Source organism: Dendropsophus ebraccatus, chromosome 1 (assembly GCF_027789765.1).
Source record: "Dendropsophus ebraccatus isolate aDenEbr1 chromosome 1, aDenEbr1.pat, whole genome shotgun sequence".
NCBI classification, from domain to species: domain Eukaryota; kingdom Metazoa; phylum Chordata; class Amphibia; order Anura; family Hylidae; genus Dendropsophus; species Dendropsophus ebraccatus.
In genome coordinates this window covers 127,231,056-127,248,887 of record NC_091454.1, presented here as the reverse complement: position 1 = coordinate 127,248,887, position 17,832 = coordinate 127,231,056, and the positions used below count along the sequence as shown (strand labels likewise).

At 38.2% G+C, this 17,832-nt stretch overlaps 1 protein-coding gene across 1 annotated transcript in view; it reads left to right on the top strand.

The window, feature by feature from the left end:
• CAMK1D (calcium/calmodulin dependent protein kinase ID) overlaps nt 1-17,345 on the top strand; it is a 253,457-nt gene extending 236,112 nt beyond the window's left edge. Inside the window, exons 9-11 of the mRNA XM_069956192.1 lie at nt 6,075-6,162; nt 8,433-8,565; nt 15,119-17,345. Of these exons, the coding sequence (XP_069812293.1) occupies nt 6,075-6,162; nt 8,433-8,565; nt 15,119-15,246 (349 nt within the window). The 3' untranslated portion in view covers nt 15,247-17,345. The remainder of the gene's footprint in view (nt 1-6,074; nt 6,163-8,432; nt 8,566-15,118) is intronic.
• Nucleotides 17,346-17,832: the final 487 nt, after the last annotated feature.

Below are 17,832 nucleotides of genomic sequence, written 5' to 3'. Positions count from 1 at the left end.
TTTCTGGATTTGATGCAACCAAAAATGCGCAATTTTGCACTTTGGGATTTTTTTTTGCGCTTACGCCGTTTACCGTGCAAGATCAGGAATATGATAAATTAATAGTTCGGGCGATTACGCACCCGGCGATAGCAAACATGTTTATTTATTTATTTGTTTACTTTTATTTATTACATGGGAAAAGGGGGGTGATTCAGACTTTTATTAGGGGAGGGGGCTTTTTATTGACAACATCACTTTCTTTTTACTTTTACACTTATGGTATAAGCACTCTGATGTCTCATTGAGATCTATGCTGTAAAGTTATACTGCATAGATCAATGAGAACGGCACTCGTTTGCTTTCGGCTGCTGCAGCCAAAAGCATCCGAGTGCCAAGTCGGGATCAGCGCCATTTTGGTAGAGACCCTGGCAGGTAACAGTCATGGAGATCGCTCCTCTGGAACAACGTCCCGGGGGGTGGGGGGGCGATCTCCGCCACTAGACACCAGAGATTGGCTGCAGCATGTAATCGGATGCAGCTGTCAACTTTGACAGCTACATCTGATTACTTGATTAGCAGGCACGGCGATCAGACCGTGCCCGCTAATAGACGCGGTCCCGGGCTACATGCGGCACCCGGGACCCTTACCGACAGCAGGGCAGAAATATACGCCCGCGGTCGTTAAAGGGTTAAATTTTGAGTCTAAAATAATTGGCGTCATTTAGCAGTCTGGCCTCTACTTAGTGCAATGACGGCTGTTGGTACATTATTTTAGTTTGGGGTTACTAATTGGCCTTTGGGTGTGGCTCAATTGAAAAGTCCATTGAATTTAATAGTAAAAACAGAGAATGAACAGTGGAAATAGAAAAACTGTGTATGAACAAGTAATAAAAAACGTCCGCTGTTTGCAAAAGGCTTCGGAAAATAATGATCATGTTCATTATTTTGATGTCCACGGTAAAAACGTTTATTATTCAATGCATTTTGTGCATTGGACGTCTGTCTTCCCATTGACCTCAATGCATTGACATTGCAATCCGTTAAATCGCGGCAAAAACTTACTTTTTTTAAATATCAAAATTGACCACCTTTTCTCTATTTTTGATGTTGTGTGAACATAGCCAGTGTCTGAATAAATTATATTAAAACACTGTAGGGAGAACTCATTATTGTTTTACAAATGTATTTTGACATAAAGAAAAAAGCAAATTTTTGCCCAATCGCTTCATGATGAAAATATTTGTGATTTTTTAAAAAAAATCTACACCACTTATGTCTGTTCTCAAAATAGGTCCATTAGTACGAATGTTTTCAGTGCCATGGCTAATTTAATAAATGCATATAATAGCATATAATATAATAACATAATAGCACAAAAAAAGATGCAAAAAGGCACAAAATGGTGCAAAGCCACTCCAGTACAGACCACACTTACAAATGGCACAATTAGACTTAAATTGATAAAAATGCAAACATGCGCTTTTTTAATGGATGAAATGGCACAGCCACACGTACGCTCCAAATTTATGGCGCAGAAAAAAGTGCTCTAAAGGCAAAAGGCATAATATATCATTGCTGTGCCTGTGGAATACTTGCAAAAATCTGTGATTCTTTTTAATTATTTGACAGGCGCAGCCAAGTTTGCCTTAATGGCGGGCAGGTGGTATGGCATGGCACAGCAGAGGCGTACCCCCTGTACCTGAGATAACAGCAGGCAAAAATCAAGTCTAAAAAAGTTAAATCAACTGGAAAACCATTTGAACATTGCTTTATATCATAAGCTGTGTAGGGATGGTCCGAACCTGCCGAACTCTCTGCAATGATTCCCGCTGTCTGCCCGCTCCGTGGAGAGGGTGGATACAGCGGGAGGACCGCCTGGAAAGCTGGGATACAGCCATAGCCATAGGCTGTATCCCAGTTTTCCAGGCGGTCCTCCCGCTGCATCCACCCGCTGCACGGAGAGGCCAGACAGCGGGAATCTGATCCCGAGCGTTCGGGTTCATACAAACCCGAACCTCGGCAGGTTCGGACCATCCTTAAAGCTGTCTTATACCACCAAATTTAAAGGCAACATTGAGTGCAAAAATACTGCAAATACATCAAGAACAAATTAAAGGGAACCAATCATGATGATTTAGGGTTCTGAGTTAGAATAATACTGTTATGAAGAATGCAGAATCCTACCATGTAAACTGCTTGTTTGCTGCTGTCATTGTCTCCCTGAAAATGTAGTTATATTCCTTCACATTGTAATTATTCCCCCCCCCCCCCCGCACTGTAATCCCACCCCTGAATGATCTAGGAGGCTTGTGACCCAGAGAGGCAGGATTACAGATGGAGGGGAGTGATTACAGCCTGAGAGTTGTGACTAGTTGAGGGACAGACGCCACCCACATGACTAGTTGCTGCTGATTTGCAAGCATTGTAGGGAGGGATACAAATACATTTTCGGGAAGACGGAGACAATGGCAAACAAGCAGCTTACATGATAGATAATGCTGCAGCATACTTCATAACATCATTATTCTTATTTTACTCGGAGCCCTAAATCATCATGATTGGTTCCCTTTTATACAGGTACAATCTGGAGGAAAAAAGTGATTTAATGTTCTGGTATTTTCCCGAATACACATATTATAAACTCCGGGTAACTGACTTCATGTATTTGTACAGGCTTGTTTGTTTTTCCAGGAATTGCTAATGCATCAATCATTAGATCTTCAGTTATTTGCTTAAAACAGTACAAAACATATAGAACTTTTTTTTTACATACTTTCTGCAAATTGAATTGTAGTTACATTATATAAACATAATTCCTTTTGCTTATATAAATCAATATACAGTATTTAACTTCTCAAGTATCACATACATGGAGATGCCGAGTTTTCCTCCTATATTTATCATAATAAACAGAACTTTCTAGCATACCATCCTGTGCAAGATTGGGATGGGAAGTGTCAGCATAAGCCACGCTACTCCTACTTTGTTCACACTGGTATTCAAGCCCATGGTGTCTGACTGGTTATCAAAGAAAGATGAGCAGGAGTAGAACCAAGAACACTTATTTGCTCATTTTCTCATGGTCATTTGTCCTCATTGTAAAAATTAGGGGCAAATAGTTGCCAGACAGCTTTGGTGCTGGCTTACCTCTTAAAATACAACATATCTGACCCTTCTCATCTGATGGGCATTTCTCAGAACACTCATTGCCAACAATTGTCCCACGTAAAAAGATAGCGATTTATTGGCTGGTTAGATCTTTTGTGCAGCTCATTCAATGCATTGGTGTTGCCCTTACATCACCCTATGTAAATAGGTAATGTGCGGCCAACAATGATGCATTGAATGGGCTGCGCAAATGATGCAGCAGTAGTTCATACGGTCTGCCACACAATTATTTGTGTCTTGTAAAGTCACAGTAAATGAGATCTCCCCCTGAAACCCCTCGGCCTGTGTAAAAGGGCCTCCAGACATTTGGCTGAAGCCACTCAATTCTGGTCAGTATTTCAAGACACAGATGTTGAAAAAACATGTTGGAAAAAAAAGTATACAGCTATGTTCACACAATGTCAAAAATAGAGAAATGGCAGCCGCTTTTGCAATTTAAAGTAACGTCCATTTTGGGCGTGATTTAACTGACTGCAATGCATTAAAGTCAATGGAAAGACGGAAGTCCAATGCACACAATGTATTGAATAACGGACGTTATTGGCGTGGACTTCAAAATATTGATCATGACAATTATTTTCGGACGTCTTTTGCAAACAGTGGATTTTTTTATTAGTTGTTTACACACAATTTTTCTTTTGTCACTGTCCTTTCAACGTTTTTACTATTAAATTCAAAGGACTTTTCAATTAAGCCACACCCAAAGTCCAACTAGTAACCTCAAACTCCTCAAACTATAATAACGTACCAACAGCTGTCATTGCAAGGGAAGAGCAGACAGCTAAATGACGTCCGTTATTTTAGACTCAAAATGACAGACATCATTTTAAATGGAGCAAAAAAAAAAGCGTGAACATAGCCTACTACTGTACTGATTCAGTGCTTTTTTTTTGCTTAAAAAATATTCTTTATTCAAAAACATATTAAAAAAAAGGTTATGTGTGCACTGTATAAGACGAAGAATATATTTTCATTACTATAAGAGCTTGTCACTTTATTTTGTCTAATGCAGAGATCACATGACCTAATCACAATTTCTTTAACAAATGCTTTCAAGGAACAGCCAGGAGGTTGCTGTATGCTTAAGGGTGGCCAATCCCACTAAAATCTCAGGGTTTGGCTGACACATACAGTATCTAATGTATATACCTCACTTTAGTCTACAAAACAATGAATATTTATTTGTAATCCATAATTTTGGAATAACTAAGCTCTGCACCATAAAATGGTCAGCATTAGGGTATGCTCACACTGAGTAAAATAGACATAATTCTGTGGCGGAATTCCGCCAGCCTCAGTGTGTCATAGCCCATCTATGGGAGAGCGCGCGCTCCTCCGCTGCTGCCGCTCTCCGCTCAGAGAAGTGACAGCGGAGAGCGGTGGCAGCGGAGGAGTGTGCGCTCTCCCATAGAGATACTATAACACACTGAGGCAGGCAGAATTCCACGGTGGAGCTCTCCGCCTATTTTACTCAGTGTGAACATACCCTTAGGCTGTGTACACACAACGGCCGGTCTCTGAAAAGATCATCCAGGCCGGTACTGCAGTACTGGCCGGATGATCTTTTGGGCCGAAGAGTTCTGATGCGGGCGCATCTGTGCGCGCCCGCATCAGAACTCCCCACAGCACACTATGGAGCAAGTTACCGGAGCCGCTCGCTCCACAGTGTACATGGTTTTCTACAGCCGCTATTCAATGAATAGCAAAAGGACGCTGATTGACCTCAGGGAGGTCAAGCAGAACACTGCAGAGACACCATCACGTGTCTCAACCTCAGTGTATTCTAGAACATTGCCCCCTGGGAAATCAAATATGCAAAAGAACACTGCAGAGGCACCATCTCTACGTCATTGAACTAGCCAGACCTTCCTCCGGGAAGGAACAACCAGGCCAAGGAATGTCTCCAATCAAGGAAACCACCCAAGCAAGATATCCATCCACAGACAGATGTTTCAGGGTGTTTGCACCTCATCAGTGTGGAGTAGGTTTCTGGCTAGTGGGAGCAATGCCTAGCAAGTGCATGCAAAAGGACACTGATTGACCTTAGGGAGATCAACCAAAACACCACAGAGACACCATCATGTGTCTCGACATCAGTGTATTCTAGAACATTGCCCCCTGGGAAATGAAATATGCAAAAGAACACTGCATGTGATGTGACATGTGATGGTGTCTCTGCAGTGTTCTTTTGCATATTTGATTTCCCAGGGGGCAATGTTCTAGAATACACTGAGGTTGAGACACGTGATGGTGTCTCTGTGGTGTTTTGGTTGATCTCCCTGAGGTCAATCAGCGTCCTTTTGCATGCACTTACTAGGCATTGCTCCCACTAGCCAGAAACCTACTCCACAATGATGAGGGGCAAATACCCTAGAACAGCTGTCTGTGGATAGATACCCTGATTGGGTGGTTTCCTTGATTGGAGACATTCCTTGGCCTAGTTGTTCATTCCCGAAGGAAGGTCTGGTTAGTTCACTGACGTCGATTCAATGAATAGCGGCAGCAGAAAACTGACATGTCAGTTGTTTATGGTGCCGCTAGGGATCCCGACCGGAGCGTATACTATTTGTATATGCTCTGGCCGGGATCCTATAGGCAGCAGTGGCACATATATTTTTTTGTATAAATCGTATATTTTCATATAAATCATTATACAACGGACGTGGTTTTACAAAAATATACATTGTGTGAACATAGCCTTATACTGTAAATGGCACATGTTAGTTGAGGGGCCCGGTCACAGAATTCAATGAGGTCTAGGAGCCTCAAGTTGTACCTCCAAGAGACCTTAAGTTGCGTGGCTGCTCTTTTCAGCTGTGTTGCCACTTTGCATTTGAAATTTGAAAGTCCAAGACAAAGATTTATCACTGTTTACCAAACTTTGAATGCAAATATATAATACCAGAATTTGGTCTATTTTTCAGGATTGCTGGAGATACAGCTCTGTGTAAAAACATACACGAATCTGTTAGCGCTCAAATCCGTAAAAACTTTGCAAAAAGCAAATGGAGGGTAAGTGTTTCTAAAAATGTTTTTACTCTTTTAGTACCACAGATGCTTGAAACAGTGGTGTAGCTACTATAAAGGCAGACGACGCCACTGCTACAAATTTGTGGGTCCGCAAATTCCAACAGAAAACACAAATGTGTTAAAGGGCAAGCCATGCTATGACAGTTGATTCAGATGTGTTGGTTATTTACTTATAGAGGAAGATGGAATTCAAAATTATGGTGGAAGACCACAGTCTTACACAAAGTTTGACTCTGTTACAAACTTTAATATTCAGTTACCAGAGACCTACTATTGCTACATTCTTTTCCTAGCCATCTACATAATTAATATTTTTGCCATTAAATGCTAGAACAGAATGTATTAGTATAGACAGATAAAATTTAAATTGTATCTTTCTGTTAACCCCTAGACGACCCACGATGTACAATTACATTATGGATGTCTGTCACCAGACTACCCTTGACGTAACTGTATGTCATAGGTCACGAAAGTGCTATGAAGCACGCTTCGGAGAGAAGCACGCTTCATAGCAGGTGGGGGCCGGTTGCAGTGAGCAGCCGGGCCCTCACCATTAGGCCCAGTTCACATAGAGCAAGAACGGCAGAATTCCACGGTGGAATTGTCCGCCGCGGAACGCCGCCAGCCTCCGTGTCATAATGACACTCTATGGGAGGCGCGCGTTGCATCTCTCGGCGCTGAAGAATGAACATGTTCATTCTTTAGTGAGGGGAGAGGAGCGCCATTATGACACGGAGACTGGCGGCATTCCACAGCGGACAATTCCACCGTGGAATTCCGCCGTTCTTGCTCTATGTGAACGGGTCCTAAGTGACAGGCTGCAGCGAGGCATAGCAATGATCAGTGTACGCAAAGCCCCACCCCTAATAAAGATTAAAATCACCCGCTATCACATTTTATAAATAAAACATATAAAAATAATTAAATAAATAAATATATAATTTACCATAGCTTGCACATATAGCACAGATTTTTTGTTACTATATATATATATAGTGCAGATCAGGGTGCAAAAAATGACACCCCATACAGCCCCAAAGGTGAGAAACTAAAACCGTTATGAGTCAAAATAGGACCATTTCATTAATAATTCATTGGAAAAAAACAGGATTTCATAAAAAAATATATAACATTAGAAAATCTGTAAATCTGCATATGGTTGTGTTCAGAGTGACCCATAGAATAATGTTATCATGTCACTTTTACCATATAGTGCATAATGTAGACACAGGAACACCCCCCCCCCCCCCCCCCCCCCCCACACACACACACACACACAAAGTTACCATATTGCATTCTTTTTTCCAATTTCACCTATTTATATTTTATATTTTTGGGGTTGCATCTTACATGTTATGGTAGAATGAAAGACGCTATTACAAAATACAACAGTTTCTGAAAAAAGAGCTCTTAGAAGGGTTGGAGGAAAAGACGAAAACGCAAAAATGAGAATTGGCGCGCTCCACTGGGTTATTTGGGGCTTCGTCCTCAAAGGGTGAAATACTCTAGCATGACATGGTATAGTATAGAAGATAGTTTATCTTAGGAATAGCTTGGTGTATAAAGATACATGATACTACAATATTAAAAGATTCAGACAAGGCAAATATAAGTTATCCACACTGATTCTACATATTTTATAGACTACTGTTCTTGATACACAGGTATGAAATTTACTATACCATTTCTTATTTTTATGTCTTTCCCTAAGGGAATCTGCACAAAGATGACAGTACACCATACAGCATCCCATATATTGGAATATTAGTGGAAGGGGTGATTAATAAAAATCAGTTTTTCTGTCCCAGAGGTGGAACCAAGCTGCTTTAAATCAGACCAGTAAAAAAGACAGGTCACGGCACAATACATGACCCCCATACAGCTTTGTTCCTAGGTGGAAAATAAAAAAGTTATAGGCATCAGAGCATGGAAATTTAAAAATACCTCAGGGAAATTTAAAAAAACCATATAAATTTAAAAATACCATGTTTTATTTTTTGGAAATCATAAAAAAAAACTACACAAATTGGGCATAGTTATGATTGTACTGACCTGAAGATTGAAGATAACAAGTAACATTAGATGACAGATCCCTGACTAACATATTATTATATAATATTTATTTATTTATTTATTTAGTTATTTGGGGGCAGGGGGTAAATTAGTAATCTGCTTTTGACAGAAAAGGTTTTATGATACTTGTTAAGATGTTTAGCAAATGACCTTTGCTTACATGTAAATTCTTCTTTCAGCAAGCATTTAATGCTACAGCAGTAGTTAGACACATGAGAAGATTGCACCTTGGAAGCAGCCAAGACAGTTCTAATGTGCCTAGTAGACATAACCATGAAAGCTCTCTTCCAGATGGAACAAATCGAAAAGACTGTAAGTATATTTTCCTTAGCGATAACAGACTTATTTTATTTAGTACAAAGGACTAGAGATAAGCACTCGAGCATGCTTCATTCCAATCATTCAGCATTTGAATACTGGTGGCTGAAGAATTTGGATGGACTATGGCTGTATCCATATTATCCGGGACCCCCTAGGGCTCCATCCAACTTCTCCAGCCACCGGTATTAAAATGCTAAACGACTGGACTTGAGCATGTTTGAGTTGTGCTCTCCTCTACTAAGGTGCATCCTTGTCTCTTATATAATATTATTAGAACTGATTCATCATGCAGAATTAAATAATTATCAGAGAATTTCCCACATTTATCTTACAGAAGGAGCTAGCAAAATGCAGGTACTGTACCATGAATGGTTAATGAAATGCTGATACAAACTATTAACATGGTTTTTTTTTTTTCCTAGGGATTATACCTTTTTTTTTTTTTACCAGCAGTACATTAACATACTATAGGCTGCCATAAACAGGTTCTATAATTTGCTTGTAATAATAATTATAATATTATTTGTATAGCACCACCTTATTTCACAGCGCTTATAGTTCAGAAAGGGCAACAGAGTAAATTATATTAATCTTGTAATCAGCATTAAAATTGCAAAATTAGAGCTTTACTTTAAAGGGGTTATCCAGCACTACAAAAACATGACCACTTCCATCCAGAGACAGCACCACTCTTGTCTCCAGTTGAGATGTGATTTGCAATTAAGCTCCATTTACTTTAATAGTAATGTGTTACAAAACCCCACCTAAACTGCAGACAAGAAAGTGGCCATGTTTTTGTAGCACTGGATAACCCCTTTAAAGAGATGCTGAGAGCTTTAGTCTCACTAAAATATCCCAGCAATATATCATTACCTTTGAGATTTACCTTTTTTAGATGTTTTACTGATAAGACCTAAATACTGATACATGTTCTTTTTTCCTTATCTGTTTATATTTTTGATTATAGTTTTTTCATTTAATTTTTGTACATTATTATGGGGGCAGCAATCTTTTCTGAGCTACTTTTAAAAGCATTTAGAGATATGCTTTAGAGCAAACTCCATGGACATAGGCAGAGTTGACTGTACCCTATTCATTTAACCCCTTATTGACCACAATACGTCTTTTGTTAACAAGACAAAAGTATCCTGGTACTGGACTTCTGTACATGGACTCTGCTGTAACTGTCAAGAGCAGAGAAACCTTTGTGCCTTGTAGTTTACAATGACTGGGGTAAGGATGAATTTCTATAGCAGCAGGGGGCCTAATGAAGGCCCTCAGGTATGCCATATATTCGTGCCTACTCGGTTTTGCCTTTGGCAAGGCTGGTTAGTTGTGCGGGTAGAATGGATGCTGCTGAGCTCTGACATGACCTTATTGTGAATAGCCTGTTTCAGTCTTACAATACACTGGTGTTACCTTTAAGATAGTTCTACTGTAAGGCTATCTTCACATAACATTTGTTTTCAGACATATTTTATAGGTTACTGTCATTTTGAGGTGAAAATATGGTAATATTAAACATACAGCAGTATCCTCGCAAACAAACATGGTGTGGACATAGCCTAATACTGTCTGTGGTGATAAAGAAGAAAAGTTTTCTCTACAGGACAGGAAGTGTCTGCTTTTTATTAGAATTAATAGACGGAATAAAAACTGTGAGTTGTAAGATAATAGTATAATGTAGATGTTAAAAAATAAAAAATAGATAAAAACATAAATGGAATTCTAAAAAATATTTTAAATGTTTTAAATAGCATAAAAATGTGATCTAAAGAATAGGTCCTCTTCTCATGACAGATTTCCCATGAAATGTATTATTAATTAAAATATTAGGCCAATGCCATTTACAGTAAAAACCCCAGTCTTGTTGTACCCTATGCTTATATTCTAAAGCAGGGTGCTTTCGTTTTTTTTTTCTTCAGGCCAGTTTTTGCAATGAATTATTTAACATTCAAGGAACTGCAATACACTATGTTTCACTGGCAGCTTTGATAAGTGTACAGATCATGGAAAATCCAAGCTGATATTTCCAGGTCTCTATGTCTAAAAGCATACAACAGAAGGAAGACAAGGTCACTTACCACTGTATAAAGGGAAATGAACATTGAGGAAGAAAGACAGGGAGGTTAGATGAAACGCCTTTCATTTATTAATAACTCTACTATATAGTAGTGCTGTCAAAAACATAAGAGGCAATAAAATCACCAATAATGAAATAGGCATGCGGAGCAAAAAGTCACTTGCACAAAATACATTTAAGAAAAAATACTTTATTAAAGAATTATTAAAAAACACAGTCACATGCAAACATTTTAAGGCTAGGTTCGCACACAGTATTTAGCACAGCATTTTAAGCAGTATTTTTTCAACCAAAACCAGGAGTGAGTTGAAAACACAGAAACTGTTTCAAATCTTTCCATTATATTTGTTCTCTGTTGGTTCCAATTGTGATTTTGGCTACAAATACTGACAGAAATTCTGTCCAAAATACTGACAGAAACATTGGCCAAAATACTATGTGATGGATGCTAGGCCTGCCTTAGTGACACCGTCTGTAACTAATGGTACCATTAACAGCTCACAAGAAAACTGCTGTGAGAGTATCACTTTAATGTGTGTGTTGCTGCTCGCACTTAAGAAGCACCACACGCACTAGCCATGGATATATACTTTCCAAATGCATAGGGCATCAGCAGTTGAAATGTATATACATATATGGCTATTGTTAAAGGGGTTATAAAAAAGATTATCATCATTATACAGTAATATTATGGTATACCACTTATTTTCCAAATTGTCTCAAAATATTTGACTCTCTCTGCTTGTTGGCTAAATTGTATAGGATAAAATGTAAGGCAAATTTCCTAGCAAGATCATAAATACATCAGAATGTGTGTCATACATGAATTATGAGGTTTAGTAATGCAATTAAAGAATAGAGTAGACTCATTTGACAGCAAAACAGATTTTACTTTTTGTAATGGTAAAAAAAAGCTGACATACCTATCCAAAATAATAATTTTAATGATTCCCTGCAGAATCTACCTGGGAATTAGGTTATCCTTTCTGTGCCATTTTTTTGAAATTATACTTTCTTCATCTTGTCATACAGTATCTCTAAAGAAACCTTTATCCAGAATAAACTAGATAGATCTGTATAGGAAAATACATACAACAGAATAATAGTCATATATGGTCAATATTATGTTTTGCTTAAAGGAGAAGTCAGGTGAAAATTTTTATTAAAGTATTGTATTGCCCCCCAAAAGTTATACAGATTACCAACATACACTTATTACAGGAAATGCTTATAAAGTGCTTTTTTCCCTGCACTTACTACTGCATCAAGGCTTCACTTCCTGGATAACATGGTGATGTCACGACCCGATGTGCGGGCTGTGGCTGCTGGAGAGGATGATGGCAGGGGGACACTGAGGGACACAGGGCACTAGAGGGACACTGAGCATCCCTCTGCCATCATCCTCTCCAGCAGCCACAGCCCGCACAGCTCTGGGAGTCGGGTCGTGACATCACCATGTTATCCAGGAAGTGAAGTCTTGATGCAGTAGTAAGTGCAGGAAAAAAAGAACTTTATAAGCATTTCCCAAACCAAAGACGCAGAAAAAGAATTGCCATATAGTAAATTAGCACACCAACTGTCATGAATACATTTAAATATATAAGTACTTTATTCCAACAGGTACAAAAAAATGATACATTAAGACAGTCCCAAGATTAAAACCACTTAAAAAGACTAACTATGGAGGCACAAGGTCTAGTGTCATCCAAATTGACACCCCTATACAGATATATCATGCACCATGTTCCAATACAAAGCTGGTACAAAACAATAATGAAAATCATGTGAATATAAACTCAAATAAATAATGTGTAGCAGTGACCAAACAAATAAAGTGAAACCCAAATATATGTAAAGCTATCATCAAAATCAACTGGGAACAGGGACAAGACGGGGTGTCGACGGTAGAGTCCAACGCGTTCTGTCCACCCAACTGGACTTCCTCAGGGGACAAATATAAGCATTTCTCGTAATAAGTGTATATTGGGGATTTGTATAACTTTTGGAGGGCAATACAATACTTTGATAAAAACTTTCACTGGACATCTCCTTTAACTAAAGAGTACTTGTCATAAAAGAAAAAAAAACTTTTGATATGTCTCTCTGGTTTCTATCCCCTTTCTGTGTCTGCAACCCATAGACATATTTTTTAGTGACAGTGCCCATTTAACCATTGCATTCAGAGTAACTTAGTAGGCATGACAACACATGACCACTAGCAACACTTCCATCTGTCCCTGTTCTCATTGACATTTTTCCTGTGGAAAAATGTTAAATTCCACGCATGCAGGGGTTGCGCCCCCTCTGTGTACAGCTGCACTCCCTGTTATGCCACCTCCCCGCCCCTCTGCTTTAAATGGTGCAGAAGGGCCTGATGTGAATAAAATATTTGCAAAACAAGCATTTGTGAATATATTTACACACATTGGGCCCATCTGCACCACAACATGGCATCTCCGCCATTTAATAAATGTCCTCAATATATATAGATATATAGAGATGAGGATTAATACACTGCCCTTCCAACAGGCAGAGATGGTACTGTCTCTAGCCGCCCATGTGATGCAGCACTGATGCATCCTGCAATCCAAAAAATCATGGTGGCTTATCAGAAGTCATATAAAAGAATGGATACAGTAGAGGTTCGATAAAGCAGATGATAGAGAAGAAGTAGTGGTGGTGTGCATTATATGGGCCCAAAAAATGCGACAGTGCTTCTTTAAAGGAGGCCTAATGAAGACAAAACCTTTCTATGGCTTTGCTTACACACCATTTATTAATGGCCACTATTTTGATAAGGACGGTCATTAATAGCAAACATGATAATTTTTTTACACCCATTATGAAAAAAGGCAGTTTTTTTCACTTTAAAAATTGTGTGTAAACATAGCCTATACAGTATATGCTTTTAGAGAACATGAGTGACCAAGATGGGAGTGTATCTAATTAACTGTACTGTAGGTTTTACATTTTGCTTTAGAAAATGACATAACCATAAGTTGGTAATGGTTTTTGGCTTTTCTAAATCTGTATCAAGTAACGCATCCTCTCACTGTGTTTATGCCTGTCTGTTTTCCCATGTGGATGAAATAAAGTACACCTTTTAACGAAGACATCAATTGGTGTGTGCCATATCTCTTCATATCTTCCTTGGATAAGGTTTCCAATGACTGTTCACCACATAGGAAAATATTATATTAGTTTGTTTGTCCAGAAACTTCTTAGGTGATTATTTTACTGGTTTCATTTATACTGGAGAAGAAATCTAAAATACTAAAAAGGGTCATACACAACTAGCTGCAGTTAGTGGTATAAAACTGCAGCGATATCTACTGCTCTTTCTATAAAGTACTCATAGGATACTAGTCTTTGTGCTGAAATCATGTCTGAAAATTGTTGCCAAGTTGAATATACTATAGTTCGGTTGGTATTGCCAATTTAGCAGATATGATGACCAGTTTAGCACTGAAGTTGGCCGTATACATTTGATGAGTGTCAGTTGAACCCGCAATTTCAAAAGAACCAGTCAAACACCCAATGTGTATGGTGGCTTTCCAGCTTTCCCCTGATGGTAGGTGTTAAGGAAGAGAAAGGTCAGCCATGTTGGATTTCAAGCTACCACCAGAGGAGAACTTACACATGCTCAGCCATTCCATGCATGTCTATCATGGTTAACCATAAAATTAAACATACTGAAATGGATACAGTGAAAGGGGTGCAAAAACACAGTGCGAACCTAGCCTAAGGGCCAGATCACACAGAGTAAAACTCGCTGAATTATCCTCTACGGAATCCCGTCAACCTCCGTGTCGTACTGGCAGTCTATGGGAGGCTCTAAAAAGGTACTAGAAATACCCCCAAAAAATGCTGTTTCCACAATACATTGACATCAGTGGGAAGTGTTTAGTAATAATACTGCAACATATACAGTATCTCTTTTATAATGTTTGCCATATACAGTTGTAAAGCCTCTTTAAAGTAGCCATGGCAAAGGTACAATAATAGATGTGTGTACCCACTAAAAGACTCCGTGTTATATCTGCTTCTTCTCTCATAGTAACTTTTTTGCCTTTAATAGCTGTTTTACTGAGATTACATTTATGCAATTTTAATTGATTATTCGTTTTTTTTCCTTAACAAAAAAAGAAAAGGCCTATCAAATATTATATGACATTTGTGGATACAAAAAATACTTAATGTCCTATAAATGACAGTGGCCCAGATTTATCCAGCTGCCTGAAACATACACTGTCTGGCTTTTCCCACAGCAACCAATCACAGCTCAGGTTTTATACCATAATGAGCTCTGGTAAAATTAACAATTGGCTGTGATTGGCAGCTGTGGGAAAAATACTCATGCAGTTTGATAAACCTGGGCCAGTGAGATTAATTTTGTAATGCTTATAAGCAATATGCTGCCTGGTAGTTCCGTTACATTGTTATTTGTATTTTGTTCCACAGGTAAGTCCCCATCCAGCCCATATAGCTTCCTGTCCGGAGTAACCTCATCTTCCCCTATAACAGCAGTAGGTGGAGATCATAGGCCAAGACCGTCCTCAATCACAACAGTACATACTGGAAGCAAATAAGCAGCCAAAGATCGAGTCAGACAGCAGACTCTCTTCATTTGATTTAATTCTGAATTGTGCACTGCAGGATGGACTCATAGTATATAAAAGGAAATTTTTTATGGCCATATTTTATACTTCAACAGAGATGGTTTCATGTATTATAAACTGCAATGGCTTCAGCACCAATAAGGCAAAATAGCTTGACTATATCTGGTGCTGCACAAGTCTTGCAATATTCTTACTACTGGACATTTTTTTCTGATAATTTGCTTTATTCTCAATGTGGGTATTGGTATTGTATATGTTGTGTTTTTTCATTAATTGAGGTTTCGACTGGATTATTTAATTAATACTAATTTAGGTGGTTTACTTTATATTTTTTATGCTTCTTTGATACTTTGCATTGAAATCATTATGTTCTTTTTTCTGAAGGAGACAGGGAATAAGTAAACAAAACAAAAAAAAAGAAAAATGTTTATCATAAACGTGCAATTGACAACACTGGAAAATACTGTAGTATGTAAACAGTAACACCTCTTTATAAAATAGCAGCCAATTCTAGCCACTTCCTCACATCTTTCCACAGGATATGCTGTAAGTGTCCCCTAGATACAGGTCCTACCTCTAAGACTCACATCTATCTTCAGATTAGCGGCTGCCTTTAAGTAAAACATATTGATGGCCTATCCTTTGGAAAATCCATCAAGTCTGATCAGGATCCTCACTGCTCAGCAGAATGAAAAGTCTGTGGTCCTTCTGAACACAAAGGAGGTTGAGCTGCGGCACCAGACATGGCTGCATGTACTGATGTACTGCCATGCCTCATTTAACAGTGTAAGTGTTGGAGTGCTGCATTCATGATCGATGGGCTTTTCTGGGTGGTGGAGTTGTCCCCCCATTGATCTCAAAGATAGAAAATCAATGTTTATATTTAATGGCTGTGCTAAGCTGTTTCACCCATCCTTGTTTAGATAACTTAGCAAGAGGTTTTTACACTACATTGTTTTTCTAGGTGCAATTATTTTTACAGTGCATACTGTAAATGTACTGTACAGTGATAACACCATTTAAAGAAGCACTCCACTTTTTTTTGTCTTCCCAAGAGTAAAGGCCCTTTTACAAGGCCAATTTTCCTTAATCTTCATTTCTAGGAACACTCATTTATTGTGCAGCCATTAACATTCACCTTTATTGTCCGTGCAGACCTCGCTTTAAAGTGTAATAATAAAGTATATACATTATCTCTCCATGCTCCCCCGAGAGTGTGGAGAAGACAGGAAGACACCGGGGATCATGGAGAAGTAATGTAGGAACTTTATTATATTCTTTACACTTTCATCAGCCGTTGGCCGCACATCACTATGTGTAATAGAAATGCGTGGCTGACAAAAGATGATTATAGGTTAGGAGGACGTAAACACACGATCAGCCATCTTACTCCCAGGCAGACAAAAAGAGGCAGTGCCTCTTCTATATATCACGGTTTACCTTTTGTGATTCTCTAAAATATTTCTTGGAATGTTTTCTTTCCAAGACCAGGCAGAAGAAAGTTTACTAAAAGGGCTCAGTATTTAACTGTAAGGGACTTGCTCTAGTGTTATATTTTACAAAATGGAAACTGCTTTCTCAGCTATTAGGATAGATTAAAATGTATGATGCCACTTGAAGATGCAGGTGGGTAATGACAATGTTCAGTTTAAAATCTTTGAAATATAGTATTTGTGAAGTTGCAAATTACATAATGTGTCAAATGTTTTATCCAATATTTTGCACAAAATTTTCAACTTCTGAAATTAGCTATTCACAGTCAATTTCACATTGTACCATAATGCCATGCTAAAAAGTTGGGCAACATTATGACATCTTCTTCTTGTTGTGAAGGTGTAAATTTACACAGAATGGATGCACCTACAAATATCGTATTAAAAATACAAGCAAGGAATAATCCATTGAAAAGTTGAAAGTTGAAAGATGATGGAAGTTATCATTTACAAACAGAACGTTTTCACTGAAAACCGTAGGTTTCATAGACTTCACTTGTTAATAGCTGGCATAACATTTATTTTCAGAACTTCATGCAAAGGTATTTCAATATACTTTTGTCATTAACTACTTTTACTTTGTTGTATGTAGTTTTGAATCATTTAATACAAAATTTATTTTGCTTTGTATTTTTCTTTTTTTCTTTCTTTTTTTTTTTAAATAAAAATAATCTATTTTTAACATATTTTCTGTTACTTTCACCTTATATCTGAGGATAAAACTATGGGAAAATAGCAAACACAAGTATTTAAAGTATGAAAATCATTTTTGTGAATGATAGGCTTTTTAAATTGCTAATGAACAGCAGAAACTGAAACATTTGTGTAACCCAACAATTTAGCTTGATCTGAAAAAGCCACCACACAAGACTTCCACTAGATTCTTCTGTGGGAGATTAAAAAAAAAAATAGTAAAAAGTAATCTGATTGTTGAGGGTACTTCTATAATAAATACCGTAAAGTATAGTTTCTGTACATGATTATGGAGGCAGACATCTTACCTAAGCTGATTTTAACAGTAGAAGGAGGTTAGCTGTGCCTATGGCTTAGGATCCTTTTACAT